At 25.8% G+C, this 18,338-nt stretch overlaps 2 protein-coding genes across 6 annotated transcripts in view; both read right to left on the bottom strand.

The window, feature by feature from the left end:
• LOC126900494 (enhancer of polycomb homolog 1-like) overlaps nucleotides 1-11,581 on the bottom strand; it is a 15,782-nt gene extending 4,201 nt beyond the window's left edge. Inside the window, exon 1 of one of the 3 annotated variants that reach the window (XM_050676247.1) lies at nucleotides 11,576-11,581. The gene's annotated coding sequence lies outside the window, so the exon portion shown is untranslated. Of the gene's footprint in view, nucleotides 1-16; nucleotides 272-11,575 lie in introns of those variants that run through there. The other 2 variants (XM_050676241.1, XM_050676245.1) reach the window with 2 other exon arrangements.
• LOC126900500 (kelch-like protein 3) lies at nucleotides 4,780-18,213 on the bottom strand. 3 transcript variants are annotated; one of them, XM_050676260.1, is made up of 11 exons: nucleotides 18,091-18,213; nucleotides 16,828-17,088; nucleotides 15,853-16,075; nucleotides 8,569-8,725; nucleotides 7,713-7,878; nucleotides 7,490-7,623; nucleotides 6,651-6,810; nucleotides 6,355-6,530; nucleotides 6,141-6,293; nucleotides 5,540-5,718; nucleotides 4,780-5,320 (listed from the first exon to the last, which is right to left on the bottom strand). In XM_050676260.1, the coding sequence occupies exons 3-11, from the start codon at nucleotides 16,023-16,025 to the stop codon at nucleotides 5,137-5,139; spliced, it is 1,482 nt and encodes a 493-aa protein (XP_050532217.1). In that variant the 5' UTR covers nucleotides 16,026-16,075; nucleotides 16,828-17,088; nucleotides 18,091-18,213; the 3' UTR covers nucleotides 4,780-5,136. The 3 variants fall into 3 exon arrangements, with proteins under 3 accessions (XP_050532217.1, XP_050532216.1, XP_050532219.1); XM_050676259.1 differs by lacking the exons at nucleotides 16,828-17,088; nucleotides 18,091-18,213 and adding an exon at nucleotides 16,670-16,801; XM_050676262.1 differs by lacking the exons at nucleotides 16,828-17,088; nucleotides 18,091-18,213 and adding an exon at nucleotides 16,170-16,317.
• Between the last annotated feature and the right edge of the window lie 125 nt (nucleotides 18,214-18,338).

The raw sequence follows: 18,338 nt of genomic DNA, 5'->3' as shown, positions 1-18,338 counted from the left end.
TTTTTTTTTTTTTTTTGAGTGGTTTGCGACTGTCACCGTGAGTGATTACGGAACGCGACGCATAATATTATGTTACAAACGGTTATATCGTTGAAAGATCGCGGCGAACGTTCATTACAACCGCAATGAATACGCCATTTTGCTGGTGGGATTATAGGTTGACGGGAAGTAGAAGTCATGAAGGAGTAAACAGTGCAGTACAGCAGAACATAGACATGCGGGGAAGGGGACAATCCACCCGACGGTGGCAGGGATTACCACGACTAACACAAAAAACGGGAATTTCAAAATCACAGGCGTGGTCTTCCTACATAGCTATTCTGTGGACGTGTATTGTCGCAATTCATGGAAGAAACAATTACATACAATTTCTTATCTGTTATCATCTCAGGTTTATATACGTTATTAAATATTTATTAAGTTGGTAAATAAACAAATTGGATAGTGTATTTGGAATATAACAATATTGTTTTTTTAAAACATTATTTGATTACTACTCAAGTTAAAAAATGTTTACCCTGTGATAATGCGTAAAAATAAAACAAAATGTTGTTAATTTCAAAAAATATGAACAAATTTAAATTTTAAAATTTTTATTTGATTGTATTTTAGTAAATGTTTAGCTGATACCGACATAATTAAATTAATTTAACCATGTCGTATCATTCTCACGTATGGAATGATTGATAAAAATTATGAACAACAATTGTTATCCATGATTTTTCATTAATTACTCAATTTCTTAGTTTAAGTTAATAATAAAACAACAATTTTAAATGTTATTAATATGATACATACTGATCAGAATGTCCTATGAGGAATCATCTCAAAAAATTAGTTTTAGAGGGATGTAAAATGAATTTTACCTTAAGTACCTTAATGTGTAAAAAAGTTCACAATTTATTTTAAGAAATACTTAGGACTCATGCCCTGCTCTTAAATGATTAAGCGTCCATAGCTAAAAAAAAATTATTTTAAAGTAAATTATTAAAGAAATTTCTTACAAATAAAATTTTTCATACGTTCATAAATAGCACTAAATTTTATTAAAAAATTTTCAAAAAAAATTTTCATAAAAAAATAATGAGATTAAAATAGATCTATTAATATATATACATATATAAATTTAATTAGGCAATTTATATAAATGAACTGAATAAAAATTTATATTAAAGTGGAGTTGTAAAAATCTTTACGCTAAAAAAATAATGATTACAAAGAAGATATCTAAACTAATTCACTTAAAATCAAGGCAATATTTATGAATGTACTTTTAGGATATTTTGCTCTAGCCTCACCCGAAAGAAAGGTCCCCGTTAACAGAGAAACACAAATATCAATCATGATTTATAAAAAAAAAAATTTATTGGTACTTAAAACTTTTTATTTTTTCCAACTAAAGTTCAATTAAACTCCCGAGTTCAATGTTTTTGATTGTATTGAATCTAGAAAAAGGTAAATCAAGGCCTGCTAAAAATGTCAAGTTTAAGTCTATAGTTAGATTACAACGTTTAACATTTTTTGTATTAAAATAATTAGAGCGCATTCTTATTTACAAGATTCAGACAAACTTCTAAGTATGTTTTAGTTTTTGATGGCTTTAATTTCCTACTTCAAAAGCATGATAATGAAAAATCTATTATTTTGCTAAAAAAATGTTTTTTAGTGTCTCGTATTTTCACTTTCTTTTATTGTAAACAATAAACTGCTTAATATAAAAGTTATTAAATTTAAAAATAAAATCTTTCATACTTCAATAATATAAACTTGTTTAAAACTAATTTTGATTAAATAACTGAAATAGCCAGTCGTAATTTCAATCAATCATTTCATCATAATTAAATCGTATTACATAATGCATAGAAAAATCATTGTTTCTATAAATATCTAATATTTTGTTCGAGTATACATCTAAAACGTTTGGTTGTACAATGTATGTCTTAGTTGTATTTCTACAATGCGTCATATAATAATGAAGTTTGACCCGTTAATATATACATGTTTCATATTAAGCTTTTTTGCGCTTCGCGAAATTCCCCTCTTTGTAGATTTTTATAATCTCGTAACTTGAGTGAAATGTGAAAATAATGATAGTTTCAATTCATCACTTAAGCAAAGTAATTTAAATAACAATTTCAAATTATTCAAAACACGCAACTATTATGAATTTGTGTACTTTATCTTTTATTACTCTGATATTAGTAGTTATAGTTGTAAGCATACCTATCCAACTAAAAAATATTGAAAAAGTTTTACGCACAAAAAATTTTACTGAAATCAAATTGTCTATTTCTGCGGAAAATAAAAATGATCCTGCGAAGTTCTCTCACGAACATATGATTTCGGATGATATCTATGTAAGTCTAAAAGGTTAAAAATTTTGTCATTTTACAATTGACTAATAATATAGAATAAATAAATAGTAAAAATTTTACTGAAATCTCAATAAATTATACTAACAACTTTTCAGAGAAGATTTTTTTTGAAGATAAGGGAAAATGTTCTTTGTGTTCTTACATTTCTAATTTCAGTTAGTCCATTAACTAATAATTTTTCAGGCTTAAAATTTTCTCATAATCATACAAAACTAACACATAAATTAATCTTTTAAGAATTTTTTTTGAAAAAAAAAAAAATGAAAGCCCTTAAATTTGTGTATTTTAATGACCTTAGTACATTAAAAGGTTGCACGTAAAATAATGTTTTTGTAAATAGTTTAAGGTGTTGGTTTATTAAATAAAAATTTTAATTCACTAAAAATATGATCAACATACAATTTTGTTCGCTGATACTATACTTTACGACAAACATATTAAAGATAGTTCATAAATAATTGTTAATTATTATCAATTAGTTATCGATATTAATCTGGAATATTTTATGTATTACAATTTAAAAATTATTTTAGCACATATCGTGTATAACTTTTTAATGTTGAATTGTATTTCATATTCATTCCGTTAAAGAATTAAGTGTTATGGAAATATAAAAATAATATAATATATACATAAGATATTGTTGTTATTTTCTATGTACGTGTTTTTTTCTGATAGAATAAATATACTTAAAAATAATAATATTCCATAGTTATATTTATCAGTATTAGTTGTTATGTTATGACAAAAACATTTTTAAACACCGATTGTTATTACTAATAAAATAAATACTTAAAACAAGAGATTAAATACATCGCATCACCGTGAAAATTTTCATTTTCAAAAAAAAAAAGATAAACGTAGAATTTAATCTTATACTAGGTGGAATAATACAAAAATATATATATTTTCAAAAAATCATATTTTTTTTTGTTTTACAGGAAATACGATTTTCCAGTATTCTGTTGCATCCAAAATTAAGAAGTCCAGTACTTATTGATCCACCAAATTTTACCAGGATTGACGATAATAATAAAATAGATAAATATAATGACATATACAATGCTAGTAATTTTGACTGAAAATATTAAAAGTAATTAATTTGTTAACTACCATCAACAGGTTGAAAATTTATAGTATTATTTTATATTTATAATTTGTGAATAATTCTTATTATCTAGTTAATAAAAGTAAATAGGATATATTTATTTGATTGTATAAATTTCAAATCCGCCTTTAGATTGGAAATGTTTTATATATAAATATATACATAATTTTAAGATGGAATTAATGATTATAGGTAGATAAATGTACAAAGTTTATAATAGTAATTTTTACTTTAATTTATTAAAATTTGTTGTAATGGTTATATTTTAATAACTTCATAAGTACTAAATTTAACGATACTTTTTCATACTTAATGGTATTATAAAGTAATAATTCATTTCGTGTAACAATTTTTTGGATTGTATTGATAAATATGTTCATTATTGTTAGAATGTGCTATTGTTTTGTCTAACAAACTTTCTTGTATATTTTTTAATTAATAAATTAGATCCATATGCCTACAATTGTAAATTTTTTAGTTTGATTTTTATGGTAATTTTATTTAAGAAAAATCAATTATAATTTTCGAATGAAATCTAATTTTGTGCATTTGATTGGATTTTTAAAAACTTTTCTCAATCAACTCTTAAGGAAATTTTCCAGTATACTCAATAATTTTTAATTAGCCTAATTTTGTATTTAAAAACTAAATATTTATAAATGAATCCTATAAAAATTGCGTTAAGATAATTACAGAACAAAGAATCTATTTTACAGATACATGAATCATATACATAATGTAATCATGTAACATGATTGGTTAATTTTATTATTTTTTAATTTGTATTTTTTTCAATTCATACCTTAAAAAACTTAACTAGTTTAATCATATTAATTTGCATATAATATAATTTTTTTTTGATAATTGAATTATTTACATATAAATGATGAAATCAAATAGATAAAATATATCATGATTAAATTTCCCTTAGTAATTTTTGAATTAAAACAAATAAATCGAAAGCTGAAAATCACGTGGTATAGTTATATTACTTAGGAACGCAATACATTGATGACCTACCGTCTCCTTAACTACAGTCAAATAGCTTATGAGTTCATTAGGTCGATAAAACAAATTAAAAATTATAAAGTTCTATAATTAAACTAAATATAAAATGAAATTTCGACAATTTTATCGGCACATTAATGTAAGACGTATAATTTCGTTTGTCTACTATTTAGCAATAGGCTGAGTAGTCTATAGGCAGTGACCTTCACAACGATTTTAATCACTGATTGAATATCATATCCTTTTCAAAATTTAAAAATAAAATATAATAGACAAAGAAAACGAACAATTAGAAAAAAAAATTTATTTCACAAAATACAAAAATATAAATGGTAATAAAAATACTAGGTAGTCAATATTGAGTAGATGGATGTTTTTGATTACAACGTATTAAATTAATAATTTTTTACATGTTATCTTTTAAAATAAATTATTACTATGAACAATAATAAAATAAATATTTAATAGACAATGATATTTAAAAAAAATAGCAATAGAGCTTAAGCTCGTAAATATCATAGTTAAATCGCTTTTAGTTTAAAACAATATTGAACATTTAATTTATGAAATTTTATTTTTTTTTTAAATTACAATCGTAATGGTAAAGAAGTCAATGATTTTACATCATTGCAGTTTACAAAATATTTACTTTGTAATAGGAGTGAACACCTCGTAATCAGCAACAGTAAAATTATAGTCGCCCATCAACGAATTACATGAAGCGTTTTCGCCGTCATAAGAGTGTGGCAAATTACTGTAGCTGTCCATATTTACATTGCAATTATTGGCTATCAGTAAGTCAGCCCCGGCTCCAAAAATAGGGCCTATCCTAGTTGAAAATTAAATATTAAAACTTAATACAAACCAGCAATTATAATTTTATTACACTTATTCAATGATAAACTGTGTTCAAGTTATACATTTTAATTTTCCTGAACTTTTTTCTATTAACCTTTTTTAAATGACTTATGAATAGTACAATAGATTATGGAATAACAATAAAAAAGTATGAAAAAAATTCAAAGTATATTATAAAATAAATACTTACTCTTGATGGTAACATATGGCATAAGGTTTTTTAACAATATCATATTTTATCGGCGGGGTGTCTTGAGTGGTGCTAAGAGAAAATAGGAAGCTCTTGTCCGACACCATATAAGCACCCTTGGTGTGACTCTTACCCCATGGAACGTCGCTAAATCCTCCACTCAGCCAGCCGTTTACGCCCTACATATATGGAAAGAATAAACAAAAGTCCATTTAGAAGCGATTTCTTTAAATACATACGTAAACTTAGATAATATGCACTCGTCATCAATATTATTCATACAGTATACTTAAGTTTAAGTATTGAATACATAATAATTATGTAATATAATAATAATAATAATTATAATATCACAATTAAATTATTTAATTGTGATATTATTCAAGTACCGAACATAAGGTATTAGGGAGTTAATATACAAAGGTTTCAGTTGAAATTTAAAGGTTATGACAATGTATTAACAAAATTTTAACCATTAACAAAAATTATTGGAAATGATAAAACATTTTTATTAGTAATGACAGGAGCTTAGTATTAAAAATACTATTTATATAAATAACATAATACATTAATTGTGTAATATTAAAAACTATCAATATACCAATACTAAGACGTAAGTAGGTGCAATACCGTCACAGTGTTTGTGAAAAGCTTCAGCTGAAAATCCGTCAGTTGATGCTCTGTAAATTAAACGCCAACATTGTTTTACACTACCGTACCACTGATTTAAAACTCGTTGTAAATGCGTTTTATCCTAAAATTTAATTAAGGTTAATAATATTAAATTGATATTTTATTTTTGTAGGATATAATACTTGACTTAAAATATGAGATCCTGAAAAAAATTTTAGCATGACACGAGGCTGAAGACGATGATCTTCAGACATTTCTTTAAATTTATTGGGTAATGCAGCGTAGCGGTAACGTTCTAATGACATTTCTATGGGAACAGCTCCAGTTGGTTCTACTTCTTCGGCAAACACTTGAGAATCTAATGAAAAAGTAAGCTATTTTTTTAAAACCAATTGAAAGAGACATGTACACTTATTTGTAATTTCCTGAATGTGATGGATTAAATTTCATCAAAAAAAGTACACAAAAGCTGGCTTACCTATCAACAACAGTCTGACGTGATTAATAACTCCTGATAAATGTTGGCACACCCTTGCTCGTTCTTCTTCTGTCCAATGAGCAGTTCGTTGCACCACGCCTGCTTGAAACTTAGCCCAGCTCACTACTGCTCTCCAAACATCCTCTTCTTCAAGAGCCAACTTTATAAATATAATTAGAGTTGTTTAAATATTACTCGCTAGTAAGTAAGACATAATATGTCGTATCAAATATGTAGACAACATATTTATTATGTAGAAAAAAAAACTTAATAAAAAAATGTTTGCTAACAAATCAATAAATAAAGTTGAATAATTTAAATTAAAAAATAACATACAATAAAATTATGTAACTAAATACTTCATGCAGTATTACTTAAAGTTAAGTGTTGTAAGGATATCTCTATTTTATACTCTTAAGATTTATCATTGGGAGCTTTAGCTATTAAAGATAAAAAAATGAGTATTTCTATACTTTGTATATCTATACTTTGTATTTCTATGCTTTAAATATAATGTAAATACATATTAATATGGAACTACCCTAAACTTTCTATTAAAATGTAAGCTGTGCATTAGTTGTTTTATAATCTGTATCTAGAAGAGTAAATTTATCTAGTTTTGAAAAAATTTCTTCTTTTATCATAAAAGACAATCATTGTTAACTATCTGATAAAAAAAATGAAGTAAAGGATCATTTGCAAAAGAGCTTTTTTTCCATTTACCCGCATGTAAATGTATTTAAATTTTAATTACTTCTTCATATCCGACCATTTATATTTTATTAAATAAATCCACTTTTTCCAGTCTTAAATTGATTCAATTGAAATTGTTAACTTACACAATCTGAAGATATAAGTTTAATTAATGAATCTTTAGGTAAGTTTAAAAAAGTATTTGTTTTGATGCATTTTGCAGCATTTTCGCCAATGAACGAAACACAGCGATCAACGAATGATTTAGTACTTTTTCCAGCTAAACATAAAAAAATCACAGAAAAATTATAATTAATGTTGATTTTTAAGTATTTATTGTAATTTATAATTTGATTTATACAGACTCACGGGATGCTCTATCCTGTATATCCATCGCAGCAGCTAAAAACGTACAAGCATTTAAAACTGACATTGTTGAAGAAACGTGTTCTTCACAATTATTTTGTAAGTCTTCTACTCCAAGTTCTTGTGCAAGTGTTAGCATTTCAAAAACTCCATTATCTTGTAAAACAATCTGCAGAAAACAGTAAAATGACATTAATTTTTGTTGCAAAATTAAGTATTTTTAATTTCCAATGTAAAACGTTCAAATTATTAAAAATATATGTATCATAATATGCAATTAAATTTTTTTACTTGAGCTGACATTGGAACGATTTTAAGTGTTAAAAAAATCATAATAAAATATTGTAAAATTCAACAAACTTTTTATTATTTAAAACATTTATACATATTATAATTCTTTTTTTAAATATATTTAAAAAGCATTACATAGTAAGTTTTGTATATAATATCTATCATATGGTTTTGAGTAATTTTGATATAATAATTAAAACATTTAAATGGTCATTGTAAAATTAAAAAAAATATTTAAATGCATTAAATTAAAATCGTGTTATTGTGAAATAGGTATATTTATGAACCATTTAAATAAAAAAATATATTGTATGTTCTATGAACTTTTTTAATTTATTCATTAATATAATTAACATAATTCTTAAAATTAAAAATTGCACTATGAGAACAATATTTTGATTGAATAATAATAAATATTTATTTTTTCTACTTGTATGTAGAATTGTATGTAATTTGAACTGTACATTTATTTTAATTAAAAAATTTCTGTTTTATTTTAGTTCCTATCATAATTATTTCAAATAGTTAAATGATTTATTAAAATAATATTTTATAATAATTGTTATACCTTCCCAGTGTATACATAATTGATAAATTGTTTAAATGTGTCTCCCTGGAATTGTGGTAATCTGACAGGAGTAGGTGTACCAGGTGCTGATGGCGAAACAGAACATCCAGGAATTCGGCAAATTTCACCACGCTTTACTGACTGGAAGCTTTTACATCTAAATATAATAAAATACAGTTTTTTAAGAGAGGTCCAAGTGACTTTAAATGTACTTTTTACAATTAAAGCTTAAATATACATTTATTTGAAAAGTGGAAAATCTTAACCTTTAAAAAGTGACTAATGATATATCAGTCACATCAACTCATTATTCGATAAATTTATACACTTATTTTGGATAATAAAAACGTATGAAAGATGGTCGTTAACTGTCATATTATTATTTTTATGAGTTTTAATAGACTTAAATATAGAAGCAAAATGTATATAATTAGGGGTGGATCTAGTGGAGGGGAAGGTATTTGCAGTAAACTTAGGACGTATTGATTGCATTAAAAATTAATTAAAAGCGAAAGAAATAAGGTCTATTAGGTCAAAAACTCAATTAGATTGTTGCTTAAAAAATATTTTTTCATGTGAAATTGTTAACTCCGACAAAAATGACCATTCCCAAAATTTAATGATATAAACGATAAGCGAGTTTTAATGTTACTGTTGTTATTCACAATATTAAGTAAACAATGCCTATCGGATCAATGGCGCATACAGGAGATTATTAAAAAGGCAAAAGGCCCCTTTATTGATCAATTATTACTATTAACAGTATAATACTTTGGCTCTAGTAAGACCATGTAATAAGTTATATGATAAAAAATGATCTTTAGCGCTCTAAACGGAAATCCTGGATACACAATTATATCTGATAATTGTTTTCTAGGTATTAAAGTTTCATTTAGGGATGCAATGGTGTAACTATGAGTAGGGGATTGTAACTCCAAATATGATTATAGTTGTTGATTATTTTTAGTGAGGATAACGAAAATTTTATTTTGTTTGTTTAAATTTCTTTAAATAGCGAAGCAGAATAAAAAATGTTGGTAAAAAAAAAAAAAGCTATTAACCTACCCGAATTCTGTTTATGGTTGTGCATATACATGAATGCTCATAATGAAAAAATTATCAAATAAGATTAGTAGTCACAATTTTTCTGTGAGAGTATGTACGTGCAACATGAATTTACATAAAATATGTAAGTCGTCTACATGAAAATAAACAAAAAAAGTAAAATGCATGCTTTTTATTTATGATATTTTTATTAATTTGAACTCTTTTGTACCTTTATTTGAAATTAATCGAGTTTTATCGTACGTTTTTATGTATTAATTATACATTTTTTTTTAATATTGACAGTTTTTTTTATATTAATTTTAATTGTATCGGCGATTTGGAAAAATACATTAAGATAATGTCGTTAATTTTTTATTTAGATAATACTAATAAAACACACTAATTATTTGTAGATTTTTTAGGATTTTGTGAAATGTACTTTTTCAGATTTGTCAAAGTTTACATACAACTGTTTTCTTAGCATCACCCATAGAAAAATCTTATATGATGTGCAATAGCTGTATTATTTCACTTGTAAATTAAAATTTGTGTTAAATATTTAATCTATTTTCTGTTAAAAAACTTAAAATTGTGTATGCATATGAATATTTTTTTAAGTTTACAACAATTACTGTCATAAATTCTTTAAATTTTATTTAACGTCGAATTAAATTAAACATGTATATTTTACCACAAAAGTACTTATTCGTGTAGTTAATAATTATTTACTCAATTATACAACGTGGTAATTTAATAACAACCAAAAACAAATAGTTGTATTATACTGCAAAATGATTCATTATAAAAGCATTAGATTTACAACACATATCGTTCGTGTTTTTGTTCATAACAACCCTTACACGATGTGTAAAATACATCAGGTACAGTAAAGCGAAGAAGCGTAAAAATTAACCTAGACGGCATAAAGTTTCACAGCAAATGAGTACCGTAGAAATTGAAATTATCGGAGCTTGAAGAACCCAAGTGCATACACTAGTAGAAAATGGATGGCTTTTTACATTGTGTTTCGTTAAAAGCAATATTTCATCGGCTTACGCACCGTACACGTACTCACACTGTACAGTCAGGTCCCAAGTATAAGGAGAGGTACGTGGTAGGGTTAGCCATTCATCATTTAAAACCGTTCTGAGTACACGACCATAATCCGAATGGCACGGCGGACGACACCCTGGCCCAGAGCCCACGCGCCAACACTTGGGTCCACGCCTCTCCTTTTCTAACCCGTTCCCTGTTCCTCATCTCTCGTCACCATTAAGAATTATTATCTCAGTTAAATTTATGGTACTTCCTCCCATTTTGGTTGTTTTCTTTATTAAAATTTATGTAATGACATGGACAAAAAAAAAAATACATTTTATCAGGAAGAAAATATGAAAACCCATGTTAGCGCACGATGTTGAGGAAAAATAATAAAAATGTGAAATATGTGCTGGACTAATTTTACAGAAAACAGAACAATACATGCACATCATACACATTTAAAAACGGCCTTTAACATTTACTTTGAAAGGTATTTTTTTTTCTTTATATTGCAATACAATAATGCAAAGGGTTATATATGTGGACACGGAGAGGTTGAAAAAAAAAATCCTAATAACTTATTCCTTTGACTTTGACGATCCCCGGTGTCATTGCCATTAAAGAGACTTTACATTTTCAAGAGGCCTATTAGGCTACGTACGTTATAAAGGCTCAGTCGAAGGGGTGAACTAGAGTAGCTTCTGTTCATAGCTTTGTGAAAGGTAAAACTCTTTGATGTTGTTCAAAGGTGACAGCTTTACGACTATAACCAAACTCCTCACAAGATAGTTTTTACACAAAAGTATTTCAAAAATAATCAGGCCTGCTTCAATTAGCCAACGATCTAGAAATTGCCTACCGACATAATATTAATTATTATAACTCAACAAAAAATACACATAAAACGGCACCGTATTACTTTAGTTTTTGTATTGGCAAGTGCACATAGTTGACACGACTACTTTTTTTCTCTTTAAAAATGCTTTGTGCTTATTTTAAATAAATATGAATATTTTTAGATAAAATAAAAAACAAATTATAGAAAATTAAATGTATTATTAAAATAAATTTTAATAAAAATTGTAGATCCATGATATAATATATATTATTATACATATAATGAATAATTGATAAAAATGAATTTTTCTTAAGTGCAAAACATCGACCTATAAAAATCCTACCTTTTTGAATAATTTTTACTTTTAAGTCATAGAAATTTATTTGTTTATACTAGTAAACTGACCACTACTCGGTAAAATCAGTAATAACAAATTGTAGGGAAAATTAAAATTTACGTTTTAAGAATTTATGTTGTTACCGAACTTAAACTTGAAGTTTAAAATACTAAATATCATTTTAAAATAGTAATTATAATAAAAACAGTACACAATAATGTTACATTAAATGTGTAAACAAATTATAAGTCGAAATTTACACAAAATTTGTCAACAGTAGTCAAGTTTTCAAATCATTATAGATTAGTAAAATTTAGAAAAATGCAAGTAAAATTTTACAAAACGTGGGTAATATTATAAAAATAATTGGTTAAAATAATATGAAGTATGCATAGTACTACTGTTATTTTATTTTAAATTTGTCTAGCAAAAATAGTTGAAATTAAAAGATAAATTGTATAGTGTATTTCAAAAATTGTCATAATTATTGTATAATATTAATTGTTACAATGTTATTAGTTCATTAGGTTGAGATTTAACCCTGCAAGTTTAAACCATAAAAAAAACAATAATTCATATATGATTTCAATAAATTATTTTATTTTTTTAATACTTATATTGAAATTTTGAAAAAAGGAGTTTTATTTTTATTTTATAAATTATTAGTTTTTTAAATTGAAGTTGTTACAAGCATTTCAAACCAAATCTTTGTCATATAAATAAAAAAAAAATTCAACAGGAGTTAAGTATTATTTATAAGAATTAAATCGTTTTTTCATCAAGTATCGAAAGTGCCTGTTCGAAGTTAATACAGATTTGGTAGTTCTATACAATGACAGAAACTAAATGGCATGGCTGTTTCCCTTTATTATTCCGGATTTGTCATTGTCATTATAGGAGAAACGAAGTTCTTAAGTTAAACAGTAACTCAAAACTAGGTGGAGAGCATCACTATTTTCCCCTAAATAAATTTTTATCCACTATTATATTATTATTTTCAGTGGCATATTTAAGGGGCGTGTCAGGGGTCAAATTACTCCCCTTGAATAGGTGTTATACATAATTTTTTTAACCTTTTTGTTTTTTAATGTATTTTTTCTAATTATTATACAACGACAAAGAAAAATTAACTTATATATTAACTTTATAGATTTGCCAAGTTAATTTTAAAATATACTTGTATGCCAAATTCTCACGAGTTCATATTTAATTTAAAAAGATATGTTTATATAAAAATGCTCGTGGCATATAAACTTCTATTTCTATAAACTAAAATACTTTTTTTATAATTGTTATCTACTATATTTCATTAAACTAAGACAAAATCATTTTATTACAAGACATACAAAAATAAAAGAATCAAATCAACATATATGTTGTGACATCCCCTTTAAAAAATGTTGAATACGTTACCGACTATTTGTTTTAGCAATTATGGTCTATTAAAATGTAAACCTATGTACATTATGGTGTACTAAATGTTTGACTATCATTTACTTCTTACTTAAAAGTTGATTAATTTAACCGTCATAGCAAATCAAGTTTTTTTAAAAGTTTGATGTCTTTCAATCATAAACAAAACTTATTATTTGTAAATAATCATATGTCTTATAATGCAATTTTAGAATTATTAGATAAAAGAACGAAAACTTTGATATTTGGCTTCCTGATATAAATATTTGTACGTGTTTCGTACAATTTTCACCAACGTAAGCGATTTAAAAGTATTGCCAAGACATTATTCGTCGAGTTTTAATAATTATTTACACATATATAAATATAAAACGAAGATCAATATATTTTTCAGTTAAGTTACGGAGAAGTCGAGTATAATACTTATTTATAGGAACTTGTTAATTTGTAAAAGTTTATATGCAATATGAAATATATCAACAACATAATTGTTCAAATAATTAAGACTATACAAAACTAGTAATTTAATAAAAAAATATATATATTGATTAAATCATACAAATCAATGCGCTATTTAAATAAATTCTTCTATTAAAGTTTTATATAAATAAATAAAGATGTCACAAGTAAAAAACAAATTTATGGCGAATTGTGCTTCCTTAAATTCTTTTAAGGAAAGTACAATATTTATACAATCAAATCATATAAGTAAAGTCTACTATTTAATTTGAACTCAAAAACTTTAAAAATCGAGTTTACACTTAGTATGTATTTGTAAGATCTAAGCTAAGATATATTTGTACACACGAACCATATAATTTTATTATTAAACACAATAACTATTAAAGATGTCACGGAAATTGAAGGCTATATACAAGCAAATGATAGAAACCCCAAGTGTATTCGCAATCACGCTTTCAAACCACTCAATCGAGAGGAAATTATAAATTTCAGAAAGTGCAAATATTGAATCAGACCAGTTCGTATGGAAAATGTTTTACTCAAGTACGTCTGTGATTTTCACATACATTCATTCTAGAAGATTTTTGACGGTATGTTTACTTTTTTGGGACTGGCGGGTATGTATATTTGTCAGCCCTCCTAGAAGTGACGGGTCCAAATGGGTTTCTGCCATAGACGTTGTTCCCTGCAATTTTTCCATTCCACCATCTTAACACACGGAAATGAGAATCTCTTTCGAACGGAAATCGGATTTCATAAAAAAAAACCCATATACGCGCTTTCTTTCTGAATGGTTATTACTGGTAATGTAAGTGTTATAGGAAATCAAACAAAAGGTCAATTCATCTTCTTTATACGTTACATAAAAAAACATTTACTATTCTAATTTTTTAACCTGAGTATATTAAACTTAAGTAGGAGAGTTTAAACATGAAAAATAACAACTGTTTATGTAATGTTAAATTGAATATCGCAGATGAAATAAATGAATAATTTTATAATATTTTAATGAAATTTTCATAATTCATTGTTACTTATTTAGTCTGCATTTATTTTCAATGCTGCGAAAATACTTTAGTTAAGTGATGTCTTTAATGACACGGAATATTAGTCATAATATAATTCAAAATACATTTAAAAGCTAATAAAAATACTTAAAAACAACTTATACGTATTTTAAAAACAATGTGTTTTATAATTAGTGCTACAAATACTATATGAACTAACTATGTAATTTATTTTTGTATTTTACGCATCTTATGAGCAGTTTTGAAAAAAAAAATGTTATAACACCACAATTGCGAGAGAAACAAAGATTTTGAACAGTTACTCACAAAATATTCATATTATTTTACAAATATCAAGTAATCAATAGAGAAATAAGTATCAATAATTTATATTTATCCTAACACATATAATATTAATAGACAAGACAAACAGAGAGTTCATTTAATGTTGCAATAGTATACCATTCTATATATAACGGTTTCTTTTAAAATAAAGCATAACGCTGGTTGGAATATAGGAAAGGGTTGATATATAAAGTTTAAACTCTGTATACTTCTCAGTAATATTTATATACGAATTAATTGTAAATGTTGATAATCACATACAAATAATAATAAATTCATACCAATTGGATATTTTCTTCTACTTTAAGATCTCTCCGTATTAAATTTGTAAGATCAAAAGAATGGACATAAAGCGGAAAGCAAAAAATAAATAAATTTTGAATAAAGAACATTATGAAATATAAGCTATTATTAGTATTACAGTCAATTATAAAAAAAAATTACTTGTATATATAAAAAAATTTCTGAGATGTAATTAACTGTAATATACATAATACATATAAATATATTATATGTGTTACAAATTATTATATTTTAGTAAAACATTTCATATATTGAATTAATTTACTTGATTTAGATGATAAGTTTTTAAAATAATTTAATAAGAATATTATATAATACATTTATGTCATTCTACATGTGATAACAGTCGTAAAAACTAGTAATAATACAAGTAAAAATAGTTATTTTTATTTAATCAGTATGATGTTTTAAGAATTACTAATTCCTATATTTTGGGTAAATAATGGTTTTTTACGAAAATGCAGTGAATAAATTTATTTTTTGACACAAACCTGGTCATTAAAATAAGGCGATGAGCGTAGACAGGAACTTCGTCTCGCCCTATTAAAAATACTATATCAGCTGATTCATGATTGTCTGCTAATTTTTGAAGATCTTCGAGTAATTGAGACACTCCGGCGAACGTTTTGTCTGAAAAATGAGCAGCCGTAACTCTGGTTCCCATTTTCTTCTTTTTTCGAAAATTAATAATTTTTGTATCGATACGACATAGTCCTATGAAAATAATTATATAATATAGAACTCAATTATGTTAAGCATGAACATAAAAATGTAAAAATAATAAAAAAATTGTTTTTAATATTTATACTTCAATTAAATATCTATATCATTTCTTGGTATCTTTGACCTCCTTGTTTGAAGTATAAAATGTCCAAATAATTACTTACGGATGTAGTAATTCGAAATAGAAGCTGTAATTTTCATTTAATTTATTTTTAAGTTCATTTAAAATGATACAATTTTAATTACATAAAATGTATATAAGTAACTGATTATATTAGTTTAAAATACAGACATATAGCTATACTGTTTTGTTTAATTATTTTGAATTGACGGCCATAGTTTTTTTTTAACAATTTGAAAACCAATCAAATAGCCTTAAAAATGACAATTGTATAAGTAGCATTTGTGCGAATGTGGTGTAGAAACGTTAAAACAGTTTTTGGTCCCTTGAGTACTCTTCGCCTCAATAAATTTATGAATAATTACAAAGCAGTGGTGGTGTTTATTCAAATAAAGTTGAGGGGTGGTTTGGAATGTCTACTTTGTATTAGATGATATTTTAATGTTTCATCAAATTTAAATTACCCATCAAATTTTAAATAAAAAAATGTTTTATCATAAATTTATACATCAAAGTAACTAGTTTAAAAAAAAAGACAATCACTTAAAACTTATTAAATTTTCCAAACATGTATTAAGAACTAAAAATATTTCTTTATCATTATTTATCATAAAGCACTCACCTGTAACTCAAACAAGTTAACAACAGCTGCAGTGGTAGGCTACCGCCGAAATGTATTTTTCCTATCTAAGAAAATTTACAGGTTGTGTTGTGGATTCAAATTGAACTGAAGTGTCTGCTGTACAATAATACACTAACATACTAACGTGCACAGTCCTTCTTTAAGCAGTGCAGCCTTGTATGTATATCCTCACTGTATATACAAATCAATATATTTCTTTTATTTAACTAAAATGTTGCTTCTAGTCAATCAAATAATTACCTAAAAAAGTAATGCATTATCATGGTATATTTTTAAATAATTTTTGTAGTCAGTTTTAAAAAAAATTTTATTCCAATTTCTTATGTACTAGTTTTAGTTTTTATCTTAAATCAACACTGTAAAAAAATCCGGTTTGGTCGTTTGTTCAACACTCCAATCGAGCGGCAATGATACGATTAGGCTGGGAATCTTAACCCCGCCATAGTAACGTTGGAATGTGAAGAACCCTAAGGCTTTATTATTATATATGGTTAGGTATGATTTTTGTTGTATTTTACTACGTGTTGTTATACCCGAAAAAACACGCTATTACTGCCGCCTATACAATAAAAGTCATGTGTAATATATTATTTGTGTTAGTGAGTTGGACGACCCGGTCAATTCGAGAGGAAGTTTCCGGAAGCATTTCTGGCGGCCTTCGCCCCGGGATTAATGTGGTCTATGTAGCCGCGGCTTGGTCGCTCTAATTAGAGCAAACCAAGTGAGGGAAGGAAGTAAAGCCCAAAACTTCCCAATGTCTCTCCTCCCTTTATACGAACGCGCCTACGTACATTAATATATATATATATATATATATATATAAGCATAATACCAACGCGCACATACATCAAAACGCCCTCGGTAGATTTATGCGCCGTCGCTTGACATAGCCAATGCAGCCCCTCTCGATATCGAGTTTCTGCTACCAGGGTTTCGGGTATGCTGGGTTTTTTTTACATTGGATTGCAATGATATAGTTCATTGAGCCAAAGTATAAATTAACCAAAGCATAGTCGTTTTTTACACTATGCATTTATGACGTTTTTTATAAACCTAAAAGGTTTATGAAAGTACATTAATAATACTAAATTTAGACTGCAATTTATTGTTCGTTAATTAATTTTATTTATATTCAATAAAAGTTTTTTTTAGGTTATCGAGTAATCAAAAAGCGTTTAGCATTCATTAAATACATAAAAAGTAACATCACTCATTACACCGTTAAAATTATAATATACTCACTTAATAGTAATATAGAACCAATTTTCTTTAACTATTAAAATATTATAGCAACCATTAAACCAACGAACTTATCCATTGAATAAACTGAGAAATCGAGTTTTAAACTATAAACATGATGATATAGTTCAATTCAATGACCCGAACAAAAGGTAAAATTAGAGGTGAAAAAGTCTACATGAAATAAAATATTTTTATCTAAATACATTAAATATGACGCAATGATTTTAGTTATTTTTTTGGACTTCATA

This window comes from Daktulosphaira vitifoliae, unplaced genomic scaffold (genome assembly GCF_025091365.1).
Source record: "Daktulosphaira vitifoliae isolate Bord-2020 unplaced genomic scaffold, ASM2509136v1 Scaffold_3, whole genome shotgun sequence".
Classification (NCBI taxonomy): domain Eukaryota; kingdom Metazoa; phylum Arthropoda; class Insecta; order Hemiptera; family Phylloxeridae; genus Daktulosphaira; species Daktulosphaira vitifoliae.
This window is presented reverse-complemented; position numbering and strand designations above follow the sequence as displayed.

Bases quoted from the DNA above. Each gene is read 5' to 3' on its own strand.
- LOC126900500 (XM_050676259.1), bottom strand. The intron at 7,879-8,568 runs GTATAACAATTA...TGTTTTCTGCAG, and splicing joins ATTATGTATACACTGGGAAG to ATTGTTTTACAAGATAATGG. The intron at 5,321-5,539 runs GTAAGTATTTAT...ATTTTCAACTAG, and splicing joins GCCATATGTTACCATCAAGA to GATAGGCCCTATTTTTGGAG.